Here is a 13,823-nt window from a genome sequence, read left to right on the forward strand (position 1 = left end):
CAACCGGGTTTTGTCAGGGTCGTGAGGCCTAAAGTCTCCACAACACTCACCGTTGATTTTTGCCTCCAAACATCTGTAGCCACCAGTCAGTCCTCATCTGAATGCTACTGCACAAGTGACTGTACAAGTCAAGCAGTATGTACAATAGCAATAAAAAAATATATAAGAAACAGCAGTAAAAGGATCAAAATCGTAAACAACTCATTCATGATGGATTTCACTATACATGTCTTTTTATTGAATATGCCCTGTGTACTCTAGCCCCAAAACCTCTGTTCTTTACATGATCACGGAAGTGTGTTAAAGGCAAGTACACTGAAGGTTCGTTTAAATACTGATCTGGTCAAATGCAGCATTTCTCCCCCATTTAGTCTAGATTTTGCTCTGTGGAGTCCAAACTTTTAAACGCAGTCTAAAACTTCCCATCCAGCATTCACTAGCAGTGCAGCACCTGGTAATGCTGTGCAGGTCAACAAAGCCACATTTCACAAAAGCTTCAAACATCTTGCATGTTAGCATTGTGCATGTTATCAATTGAGCAAAGTTATTAATTTAATGTTAGGCTTTTTGCCAACAGCCAGAACTAGAACCCTTAAAAACATCAACTTTGTTATTCTTTTTAAAATGTGCTTTGGAAACATGGTTATGTTTTGCACTTTTGGGGCTCATTAAATGTATAAATGGTCAAATCAATGCTTCCAAGTTTGAGAGAAGAGGGATTAACTGCAGGGGAGGTTTTAGATACCAATATGGGGTCAGGACAATGGCAACTGGATTTAGCTGGTCAGTAACTTATCCTTCCAAGATGGCCAATAACTACTTCAAATGTTAGGGTGGGAATAATGGCTGCATTTCCCATTTCCTTCAAATGGAGAGTGTAAAGTCATGGTGAGATTTAGCAAAAGAAAGTTCTCAGAATTCAGATCATATAAGAAACAAGGTTTGACTTCTAAAATAAGCAGGGTTGGGTGGATGAAGGGTGGTTGGATTCTTCTAGATTTCTAGAGAAGATCTGCCACATTCATGGGCATCTCCTCAACGGTGGTGTTGTAGAATGTCTCAATGTCCCTCAGGGTTCGCTTGTCATCCTCAGTCACCATGTTGATGGCTACGCCCTTTCTGCCAAAACGACCACCGCGACCAATCCTGACAGAAGAGAAAAGAAACTCAAATTCAGTTCAGAGCAAAGACTAGTGTACGGTGCCAAACGGCAACATGAGGCGAGTATTTCAGTATTTGTGTCATACCAAGATGGATGGTGCAGATTTACAGTTTATGGCATTAAGATCACAGTTAACTCAGGACAGCTGTGTTTATCATTTGATGTCAATCATTTTGAATGACAACTGTGTCACTGCTCATCATGCAATCAAATAAACCTGTCCTGTGTCAAGAAAATGTCTCTTCATAGAGCAAAGCCTCAAATGTAGTAGTGTTGCGTTGTCCAACCAACTTCATACAAATAAATCAGTTGTACATAATGACTGAAACACTACAATTGGAAGTCTTACATGTGTACTGCATGTGCTACAGTGATACACATGGCACTTGTGTTCTTACCTGTGGATATAGTTTTCCCTATTGGTTGGCAGGTCATAGTTGATGACCAGGGACACCTGCTGGACATCAATACCTCTGGCCTGAGGAGGAACATAATGATACGTTACATAAACTGTCAGTTTAGAACATAAAAACATAAGTGCAACAATACTATAGTATTGGTTCATTGATTTCCTTTCAAAAACTTAAAAACAAAAGACTGAGTGTAATCTGCCAATTAGTTGTGAGTCATGGACTTAAAAACCAAGCCACAGTGGAGGGCAGATAGAATCCTTTACCAAAGAACATTCAGTCCTTCACCAACACTGCAGATGGGAGGAGAGGGAACCTTGGACTGCACAAAATACTTATATTCAAGGTACACCTGACATTTGTTAGTCTGGGTTTTACTAAATGTAGTGGGGATGTTGGGGCAACAAGAAAAGCAAACACTGAAAGGCTGTTACTGTACATACCAGCAGGTCAGTGGTAATCAGGACTCGACTGGAGCCGGAGCGGAACTCCCTCATGATCAAGTCTCTCTCTTTCTGGTCCATGTCACCGTGCTTTAAGACAAGATGGAAGAATACAAGTGAGACAAAAGCAAATGGAGAAGGCAAGTCTACAGTTCACTTACACAATGCCCTCACTTTACTCATTGTGCTGAAGTGTAGTCAACATTTAATCTTTTGAACTTAAAAAAAGACCGAGTGTAATCTGCCAATTAGTTGTGAGTCATGGACTTAAAAACCAAGCCACAGTGGAGGGCAGATAAAATCCTTTACCAAAGAACATTCAGTCCTTCACCAACACTGCAGATGGGAGGAGAGGGAACCTTGGTCTACACAAAGTACTTATATTCAAGGTTAACCTGGCATTGGTTAGTCTGGGTTTAACAAAAAATTGTGGGGATGTGTGACAGTGCTCAAATAGTTGCAGCCAGGTAGACAACTGGTGGTTGATTTGCATTGAAGCGATAAGTGAAATTAGCAAACTAGTTCATTTCTGTTCTCAATTTAAGCTGAAACTGTAAACTTTTAATACAAAGTTGAACAGGATTGTCGAACTTGACTTTTCCGCTATTCTTTCATGTACTGTGTTGCTCTGCGTCACATTACTAGGTGATGCAAGTTTTAGCTTGGCTTTAAAACTACTAGGCAGCCACATTCATTAGGTGTAGGCTACATCAAGACTAATGTAATGCAGCTTCATATAAAAAAAAAAAACAAAACAAAAAAAAAAACATTAAACTGGTGAAACCTGAGTCGACTTCTACTGAAGTAAGCTAGTCACAGGAAATGCAATGTAATCATTCATCAAAATGTTCCATCAGAGGTCATTGGGGAACCGTTAAACCGCCACTTGTTCAGCAAGGTTACAGACCCTCTCATTGATATCATCCAGTTCCCCATGTGCATTGGGTTTAATTTCGACACAAGATGGGTGCTTCTGCTTTTTGCTTTGGATGACTAGCCAATTTTACTTCAGTAATATTGCATTGTTCCATTTTGGCAACAACTTTTAAGGGAGCACAAAGTTATCAAAAATATTTGGGAGAAAAGTTTGAAGTTGCTCAACAGCAATAGGAAATTACTCAAATACCAATTGTAATCACCACTGGACAGGCTTTGACAAGTTAACTTGGCAGACAGGTTTATATAAAGCGAGATTTGTTAAGAGTTCCCAAAACACTGTCAACTGCAACATCGACCTGGCAGGTTACGTAGAAATTACCACAAAAAACAGGAGGCTCTTACCAGAGCAGAGACGGTGAAGTCTCTGGCATGCAGCTTCTCAGTGAGCCAGTCTACTTTCCTCCTTGTGTTAATGAAGATGACCGCTTGTGTGATGGTCAAGGTCTCGTACAGGTCACACAGTGTGTCCAGCTTCCAGTCCTGAGGAACAAAACCAAGTGAGACACAGACAAAGATAGTTCAAATATATACACTGCATCTCCTTGAACATCTGTATTCATTAGACTTAGCTGCCAGATTAGCACACCTAGCTCCAATACAAAAAGTCCAGCAATAAATGTAAAGTGCACTCCATATAACTGGCAGAGTATTTTGTCCATTAGAGACTACATTGCACCTTAAATACAATTTTTTTTTTAATGATGACCTGCATCACAAAATGGAAGATACTAAACGCCATAACTGGATAATGTTTTCCAACCTCTTTCTCCACATTGATGTAGAACTGGCGGATACCCTCAAGGGTCAGCTCCTCCTTCTTGACCAGGATTCGGACAGGTTCACGCATGAATTTCTTTGTGACCTCCAACACATCAGCGGGCATGGTGGCCGACAGCAGGACAACCTTAGGAGACAGACATGGGAGGACTTGTTAAAAAGTGCTCATATGCAAGCCCTTTACAGAAGTCAACTAAAGCAATTTTAAAGATTTTTTAAATCTTGTATTTTAATGGAATTCAGTAGGACACATTGTGAGCCCTTACCTGTGTGCTGGGCCCCAGTTTCAGGAAGATGTCATAGATCTGGTCCTTGAACCCTCGACTAAGCATCTCGTCGGCCTCATCCAACACAAACATTTTAATGTGCTTCGAAGCTGAAAAGAGTAATAACCCAGTTTACATAGTCTGTTTTTTTTGTTCTTTTACATTAATGGTGACATTTCTTAAAAAAAAAGAAAATCCTCAGTGCACAAAAGTACAGTGAAATCACCTCTATGCAATTTGTTCACAATGAAGCAATCTCTGCCACCATGACACAGTTCCCCTGTGAATCTTCATGCAGCATGGTGGCATTGCCGAACCAAAAGAGATATGATTGAACATGTGGCACAAAAGGGAGGAGGTTAAGCATGTTTCCACTTGTAAATCTAAAAATGCCTTATTCTTGTTTAAGCATACTGATGCCATTTTGCACCAAAGACATGGTAGGGATGACCAGATCACAGTTACTTTTCCGCATACAGTCCCTATTCTGCCTACAACTTGCATACAGATGGGGGAGGTGGAGTAAAGGTGCAGCATATCCCCTTTGAAAAGGCAGAGTGATAGAACACGGGCAGGACCAAAGTATAAAGCCAAGCAAGTTTTAGTTTCCTACAGTCACTGGTTTCAACTTATGGCTTAACTGACAAAAATCACCCTCTCATTAATACTCCACTAAAGTACTGGTGAGACCATAATAGTCCAGGAAGTCCAGTTGATGCAACAGCTGACACATTTGAATCAACTTCATGAGACCCCAAAACACTGGGAAATCTGCATCAACTTTTATAGTATGCAGTTTTAAATTTAAGATGCAATAAGTTTACAAATACTGTACATATAAACACATTTAAACTGAAGAGTCTCATTTTACTGGTAAGACACAGCAGTCAAGTCATTTAGTCCCATTTCAGGAGGTCTGATAGATGCTGTATTCAGAAGTGAGTTATGATCATGTCTCTGGACTCCTACTGCGCCGAGTGCTCAAGCTAGCAGAACGCCAACCAGAGTATCAACACGAAGGAGTTTACAGAGTCAGTTGACACGCATGGGTTTCGTCATTATACAGCAGCACTTTCCCAATTGTGCACAAAGATGCAAGTTTGGTCCGACTCTCGTAGAATCAGTCCATCACACCACAAGTAAAGCCTCCATCTCCCCACTACATTTTCAGCAAGTTACTGCTTACATGTCAACAATTCTCCAAATTTAGAGATTTGGATATGCGCACCAGTTAGAATTTTCTTGGTCAGTCTGCATCAAATTTCAGTACTTCACTGTGCATTATTAGAGTAACAATAGAGGTCTCCCCAAAACCTGCCATCTAGTTTACCCAGTACATCATGTGAACTGCATACCGCCTGTGAGCAATTACAGCACGCCTTCTTTGATTGCTGAAACAATTTGGCCCCCCAATTGCGAGCAGAACAAAATAGGGAATTCCCATTAATGTGCCAGAAGTTAAGCATGGCTAGGGCAGTACAAGTTCAAGCAAACTGTCCATTTGAATTCACATACTAAAAAACACAAGACATAATATGAGCCCATATTTACAGGCATAAACAGTATTGAGACACTCAGGAAGCAAACTGCTGACTTCACACAATCCTGAGCCGCCACCACAAGCTCAAGGGTCAAAAATGCAAATTGTAAATTCCTTACAGGTTTAAAAATATTTCCACCATTAGGTCAGTTAGTGGGAACAGCTTAATGAAGCAGCTTACTTCAAACTTTTACCATTTACCAGATTCATATATGCAGTATAGCAAGATGCAAATGAAGGGACTAACCTGAGACATATTTCCACTAACATTGTACATAACATGGCATACTGTCTCTAGAAATGAAATTACTTGGCAATTAGAGGTACCACTGGTCATCAGTTCAAATGTGATTGCAACAAACCCTACCCGTTATTGTATTGCCCAAAAGCTAATCTCAATGTTTACTCGAATTTAAGTTGAGAAAACTATTTCAATAAAGAACTCAGCATTTGTAAGATTTGATATGCACAAGGACTTACAGATGTTTCTGCGAGTCAACATGTCGAAGACGCGGCCAGGGGTTCCCACCACAATGTGAGGGGCTTCAGCCAACAGCTTCTGAACTTCACAGCGAATGTTGGTCCCTCCAATACAGGCATAGCAACTGGCACCCATGTAGTCACCCAGGGCCAGCACCACCTTCTGGATCTATAGGAGGAAACCGAATACTTCAGTAATTCAAGAACAAACAAGGCATGTTTTAAGATGTACGTTGGCTTTTGAAACCAGTTTACCATTTGGCATATAATTCAGGAAGTGCCCGATATGATTTCTTGCACGCAAGAGTTGCTCAAGGTTATAATTTTGGTTTAATCCTCTGAACCATTCACAAAAATTAACCAGTCTCTTCATTGAGCCGATTGTGTACAGTAAGCCATAAACATGCAATTTTTCTTCAATGTGCTACAATATAATCTACTAAATCTTAATATAGTAATGCAGATCAAATTAATGCCACCTAGAGCCAGAGGTCTGATATCTTTGGTTGCATATATCCACTGCAAATTGGTCCAACATCAACTTTGTCAATTTGAAGACCTCTGTCTTGTTCAATGAGGAATTCTGGTTGATGAAACTACCAAACGCCTACCACTCTTAAGACCCTGGCCTTAGTCTAATATTCTGTTCTGACATCATCACTGGCCATAACGACAGGACTTTCCATTGTACATTGTAAGATAAAACGGGATGGAATTTAAGAGGCTTAATAATCAGTAACATTTATCTACATAGGCCTAATTGGAAAGCTATCGCCATACCCATCAATGATGCTGGATAGGGATATATCAAACAGGCCCAAGTAAATGGCTTATGCGTCAGGCCCCCCTAGCATGGTCTAAATTGCCACACATTGCATCCCTAGTTTTGTCCAGTCAGTTAGAAAAAAACATAGGGCAACAGTTAATTTTCATAAGGCTATGTTTCATAAACACATGGTTGCATAACGAAATAAGTTTATTAGCTCCTTTATGCGACATATCATGAATTTCTGAAACACAAGCCCTCCAAAACAAGAAACTATTCAGAAACAGTTTTGAGTCAGGGTTTTCCAACATTGTGTTGACAGTGAGCCTACCTGCTGAGCCAGCTCCCTAGTGGGAGCCAGGACCAGAGCCTGAGTGTCTTTCAGCTCCACATCAATCTGCTGGAGGATAGAAATGGCAAATGTGGCGGTTTTTCCGGTTCCAGACTGGGCCTGAGCAATCACATCGTAACCTTGGGGAAAAAAATAAAGACAAGATTTACATACCCGATTCATCTACAATTTGTTAAAAGCAACCATAACAAAAAAAAGGCAATGCCCCACATGTTATTGCACTTAAACATCTTGATCATCCAACTAGTCATTTAAAAAGTGCTTGAAATAAGGCAGTGGTTTCAGGCATTTTATGCTACCAAGAGATGTCATGAGAACATTAACAGACCAGTGTTGGCAGCAAACAACACTAGCTGACAACTGCACACAAACCAGTGGAATATACTGCAAACGTTATAAGGGGAGTGTGGTGACAAAGTAGAGTGTATATAAAAGGCAATCCGTCACCAGTATTGTGTGTTTCGAGCTACCTGACAGGCAGATGCAGCATATTACAGAGTCCTGTTTGTTTCGTAGAATAGACATGTTGATGCAGATTTTCCCAGTTAAGATACACCAAGTTTCCATTTTGTAATTAAACCAAATACTGTACATTTAAGACATTAACATTCTGCTGTCAAGTCAATTACTCCATTTCAGGAGGTCTAATGTATGCTGTATTCAGAAGTGATTTAAGATCATGCCTCTGGACCCCTATTGCGCTGAGTGCTCAAGCTAACAGAACGCCAACCAGAGTATCAACACATAGGGGTTTACAGAGTCAGTTGACACGCATGGGTTTCATCATTATACAGCAGTTCTTATACTCAACTGCTCTCAAACCTGGCAATTAGGCTTGTGGCACAACTTCCCTAAGTATCAAATATGATAGGCTACTTGGGGATGTGTTGCAAAAGAATATGGTTGCGTTTGTGCATTATTGAATATGTTTTCTATAATATCAAAGATGTTGCTGTAATCCAAATAAGATGGTGTCCTTAGCATTTATTATTATTTATTGAAAATGCTTGAGTACTGAAGAACATTCAAGTGGGAACCTATGTATTTCAACTAAATACCCCGAATTCCTCATTCTAAACAACCTCCATGGTGACGCCAGCAGTCAGATTTATTTTTCTCTCTTTTTAGCATGTCATCTTACTTACCCTTGATACAAGGGACAATGGCCCTCTGCTGGATAGCTGAAGGCTTCTCAAAACCATAGGCATAGATTCCCCTGAGCAGAGCCTCGCGCAGGCTCATCTCATCGAAACTGTCCACGATCTCATTCCAGTTGCTCTGTGGGGAAGCAAGACAGACGAGGAACAGAGCAAAAACAAAGTTACAAATGGAAAAGAATTCAATGATAACACTTGACAAATAGCAGAAGCTGCAAGTTGCAAATCTGTGAAAACATGATTTATGTAATCTTTATTGAAAAGAATGATTCATGATCAATCCAACAATCTTTAATTGTATTCCAATATCTGGCAAAATTGACCGTTTCTTTCTGCTTATACTTAGTACGACCGTACTGAATGGGAATATTACTGTGTTGTATGGTTAAGGTCGAGGACTCACCTCAATGATCCCATCTGGCTCCATGCCTTCCGGGCCATTGTCACTGTGAAAGACAAGACAAAAAAGGTAATGAGACATTTCCTTGCAAGCTTACTCCTTTAGCGCCACACTGGCTCATAACTGAACATTGATCTACCAGAAACACGGCTCAGAAACACGCCCGTTTACAATCCGCCTCTGCGTCCCCATCGGCCACAATACGTGTGCTCCTTTTAATCCGCCAGCTCCTTTACCATTAGTATCTTACGGCAATTATGCTACCACATACGTTTGGCAAACAATATCGTAAGGGCAAATACCATTTTGGACCTCAATAAAACCATTTTTCCGTTTTACCCCCTTGTGCTTGAGAGCAAACGCACTTAATAGTCCGCCATTTTTACTACCGTTACATACATTTTCAAGATGGTCGTTTCTCCGGTCAGGAATGAGAAGTCTGAAGCTAGAGGACTTAATTACGAGCAACCGTTTCGAATTTCAAACTGGCGTTACAATACGCGACTTAATATAGGTTCAGCCAATTGTGGACAGTGTTTTACAAAGTAGTTAGGTGTTAATGGAAAATTCCTGATAGTAACAATACAAGCGTCACCGATGGTTGTCGCCCAACCCCGCTGTAGTCACTGCCAGCGGGCCTCGCTCGCCTTTTGTTGCCCCAATCCGGACTTGTCAAGTCAGCTTTACCCGTTAACAATGGGTACACGGACACAAACTACGCATTTGCGTATCACGAAGGTAGCGTATACTAAAGCGACAACGACGTCGGGCCCGAGGGCTTCCAGCGGCACTTTTGAGGCCTACGCTACCGGCTTTGTCCGAGCCGCGGCACACTGCTACGACCATGTGCGCCCCTTGAAACAAAATGAACGAATCGCTCTACATTTCCATCGCCAGCTCCAAGAGCTTTATTCAGCCGTTCGACAAGTCGGGATTCCGACAGCTCCCACATACTAGAGCGATCGATAAGAGGCTTCTAGTGCCAGGATCGCAGATAATAGAAATTCGGAAGGCCCAACATTAGCCTACGCTAGTTCACGTGCAACCCGTGGCGCCGGTAGCCATTTAATTTGCCACTTAGCTTCCTTTATCCGTTACGTTATTTACAGCGATCGCCAACATTCACGCCAACCGAAACATATTCGTTAGGAAGCTAAAGAATACTTGGGCCCTGACAAAACCGAGTACAAATAACAATCATCAGGGTCCTGGCTTGTGAACAACGGAGGCCTGTGACGTTAGTCTGATGGAGGCTATCGGCAGGCCCTTTTGCGTTAACGTTTTTTTTTTTTGTCGAGCACAGAAATTTCCTCGAGACAGTTTTCACTCAATGTCTACATCGCGGAGCCATCCCTAACAAAGACAAACTTATCGACGCGGAAAGCGAGTCGAATTTTGTAACGCGAAATACCTTTAAAGACATAAAAAGTTTTCCTCACCTATTGTCATATTCAGCCGACATAATTCCAAAGAAAGAAACTGCGGCAGAAATGTCTTATATACGATGACAACACACAAAGAGGCTCTCTCATTGCAACAGATCGCCGTCATTTTGCCGTAGTCCCGCCCACAGAGACTCGGGATTGGCCATTTTGTACGTCATGCAAAAGTAGGCGGATCGGGTAGTTCGAGCGTAAGAATGCCAGATGGGTGGAGTTAACGTGCAACCTATCTAAGGGGTAACGGTAAACTCTATGCAAGCCTTTTTAACATTTAGTAATAAAACATGATTATCTGTAATTAAGATGACAGATATTAACAATGTTATATTGACTAGTCGTTGGTACATTGTGACCAGACAACATTTTTATTCAAGATATTAATGACGTCATTTTGACTAGTGAAAATAACAGGTAGAGGCATCTGTAATTGAATTTTACCTAGTCATCACTGAATTAAAGATATCTGTGTTAAAGATTCCAATTACAAATGCAGATATCTTTTATTCATATTATGTAACTAGTCAAAACAATGGGTTGGTGGAGGGATGACATATTTTAATAGGGATAAATTAGGAGTTAGGGCTGCCCTGGTTCACTCGACATAATCTCTGGGATTTTCGAAATGAATTTTTGAATTTCGCCTAAAACATACTCTGTGGCAAACACAAGTCTATGATATTTACATGTATTGTTCAGCAAGATAATATTCACAGAACATAAATTAAATAGGTAGAAATAAAAAAAAGTTTAAAAAGAAAAAATTGATGTTAGGCTAAAAAAATAGACTACATTGGGGTCGCATGAGTTATATGTCACCGCCACAGTGAATTGACCTGTTGTAAATTCAGAGTTAGAATAATACGCTACTGAAGTCCGCCTCTAAAGAAGGACTAGTGAGTAGATAAGTCTCTGTGTCCGGCATGATCGTGTTTAAAGTCGGTGACAACTTCTGTAGTCTCATTTAGCAACATGTTAGCCACAAGGACCCTTAATGAAGCATTTTATGTTGTAGAACAAATGAACAAATAGCTTAAGCCCTATTTTAACCACAGACCTTATTTAAGACATTTAACCTAAAAACAACTTTAAAAACTCCATAGACTCTGATGGTGGAATGTGCAAAAATGCTAAGGGATCTCTGGGTTTGAGAGGTCGAGAACACAAATGATTCATGGAAAGATTCCAAGACTGATGCAAAGCAAAGTTTTTACTGAGAATGTAATCATCTTTTCAGTGTTGGAAATCATGGTGTGGTCATAGATACCACTGTAGAGTCAGATTGCGAAAGGAATACTTGTAACAGTGAAAAATATTGGTTCCCTCCTGTTAAAATTGGGAAACATCTATAATGTATCTGGCAAATGCATTGATGACTTGGTGGAACAGCTTCAGTTTATCGTAAAGTCAGTACTCAAAAGTTAGTTATTTCATAAAGAATAGCTGTGCTGTTGATTAAGCTATTGTCAGTGAATTGGTCGACAAACTGTTTCACTCTAACTTCTTTCTTAGTTGTCTGTCCTGCAATCTCACACATCTTCTAAGCACTCCACCACCACATACATTTATATTCCTCTATCTGCATTGGCTTCCTCCTGTTCTTCTGCGCCATGTGCCAGATTTTCCATGTATTGTTTTATTCTTACATCTACTTTGCATCCCTCCACAAATACCAGCCTTCAATACTGCCACTGATTAATTTCTGTTCATTCATTTGAAGTAGTTCTGAGATCAGTTTCTGCATGACAGTCTTACCCAAAGAGACGCTATATCCTAATTTACCTGAGCACACCAAATACAATACAATTAACCTAGTTGTGTCGGACTTGGAGAAGTTAGCACATGTAAAAATGTAATGTAATGTAATGTAACGGACAGATGTTGGGTTGCAGGAAAGAAACAAATATTTCAACTGAGGACAACTGTAACAACATAATAACTCAAAATCAAGCATTTTACGATTAATGTCCCACATTTGTACTTTCAAATGGCTTCTTTTCTGAAATTTGGGGTGCGGTTAAAACTTAGTTTATACACACTGACATAGTAGGGCCTTTGTATTTTTTAAACAATTTTCAACATATCTAAATAATTGTAATTAAATCGACTTATAATTTCCAGTATTATACTGAGGGCAAGTAAATCTGGGTGTAGAACGAGGCTAGTAAGCAGCAGAGGGAGGCCTTGAGCGTGCGGTGCTTTTCATCAGACTAAAGTCCGCTATCGCCAACGTGTTCACATGTGAGCCCTGCAAGCCAAAAACAACAATTCTGACTTTTTTCGACTTTTTCCTGTCAGTTGAGAGGCATATTTCTTCTGGCATTTGAATTTTTTGTAGGCTATTATATTTTGTTTAACATACACCATATGTTGATTTAAATGAGTATAATGAGTATAAGTAGTTGCTAAAGCTACTTTTTTTTAAGCAGTAGTTTCACAAACTACATTTCTCCAGGGTTTGTTCAAACTACTGCCAGGCTGAATTACATGTATTTTTACAAGTTACACTTGCAAAGTAGTTTCCCCAACACTGGTTACATCTGCATCCTGCTCCAACGAAGAGGAAAGGGCAATCCCAGTGGACGGCTCGCGCAACATCACAGCCACCTGCCTGGTCTCAAGATAACCAGATGTCAATGTAGTGATGTTTTGCTAGGCCATTATCAAATGGGAAGCCTCGGATGAGCAACCATAGTCATGATGACGTCTGATTTACCTGCAACTATTTTTGACTTGTCACAACTGAACACTAGTTTATTCTAATGGAAGCAGAACAGCATATTTCACAAATGAAGAGTGTTGTACTTTTACTTTTTTAGTTTTGGGTTAAATTTGACTGTTAATTATCATGATTTTCAGGGATAGTTTTTAATGACACCCTTGAAGAAGGGAAAAGATAGCCAATTCACCAAATCTGTCTCATAAAAAATGGTACTAAACTGTCAGTTTGTGACTCAGATTAATAATTAACTGAACTAATACAACATAACTACAACCAAAATGACCAGCTAACAACTGCAAGTAATGGTCGAAGGGTTTTGGAGTCCTTGACAGAGTAGAGGTTGGCAACCATCACTCTTGTACAGTATGAAATGGACAGCATGAAGGTTCAAAAGCCTTTATTCTTAACACAAATGATGAAAACCCTCAATCTAAGGTATACAGGTGTGTGTGTGTGTGTGTGTGTGTGTGTAAGAACAAAAGCAAAATGGTGGCTAGGGTTCAAAGTACCACGCCACACGGCATGGACAAAGGAAGACTACAAACAAAATGGCTGATCAAAAGGGACTACAAGGTGGCTGATTGCAGGTTCAAGATGGTGGATCACCACTTGTTTCATTGATAGGCGAGAACAAAGGAACAATGGAGGTGCTCACGTCATGTGCACACTGATACCACATGTGGGTGTGATATGCCCCAGGCCGAAGGAGTGCGTGTGTGTGTGATGCCAGGTTAGAGAAGATCATTAATTGCATGCAAAGACCCTGAGTCTGATTATCCATCTAGGAAAGCAAACTACCCGACCTGACATCAAAATATCCCCAAAACAGAGAACTAACACCTAGATTGGACACATTTGCATTACACCAGATTTAAAAGTCCTGTGCTTAGCCGAGCTATACCATGCTGCTATCTAGGCCCAGTTCAATGTTACCATTCTTTGAAGAAAAGGTGCTTCCTTTTGGCTGATG

General features: G+C 40.4%; 1 protein-coding gene and 2 non-coding genes across 3 annotated transcripts; all 3 read right to left on the reverse strand.

The window, feature by feature from the left end:
* Window positions 1-204: 204 nt before the first annotated feature.
* On the reverse strand, window positions 205-10,246 carry LOC115589498 (eukaryotic initiation factor 4A-I). The gene is made up of 11 exons (XM_030430412.1): window positions 10,132-10,246; window positions 8,696-8,738; window positions 8,281-8,413; window positions 7,115-7,254; window positions 6,018-6,186; window positions 3,998-4,107; window positions 3,715-3,858; window positions 3,297-3,434; window positions 2,016-2,105; window positions 1,561-1,640; window positions 205-1,146 (listed from the first exon to the last, which is right to left on the reverse strand). The coding sequence occupies exons 1-11, from the start codon at window positions 10,152-10,154 to the stop codon at window positions 1,002-1,004; spliced, it is 1,215 nt and encodes a 404-aa protein (XP_030286272.1). The 5' UTR covers window positions 10,155-10,246; the 3' UTR covers window positions 205-1,001.
* On the reverse strand, window positions 4,926-5,061 carry LOC115590678 (small nucleolar RNA SNORD10). The gene has a single exon (XR_003985828.1). It is a non-coding gene; the product is annotated as a small nucleolar RNA SNORD10 (small nucleolar RNA).
* Window positions 7,791-7,928, reverse strand: LOC115590676 (small nucleolar RNA SNORD10). Its single transcript, XR_003985826.1, has one exon. It is a non-coding gene; the product is annotated as a small nucleolar RNA SNORD10 (small nucleolar RNA).
* Window positions 10,247-13,823: the final 3,577 nt, after the last annotated feature.

The sequence above is a fragment of the Sparus aurata genome, chromosome 10 (genome assembly GCF_900880675.1).
Source record: "Sparus aurata chromosome 10, fSpaAur1.1, whole genome shotgun sequence".
Classification (NCBI taxonomy): Eukaryota; Metazoa; Chordata; class Actinopteri; order Spariformes; family Sparidae; genus Sparus; species Sparus aurata.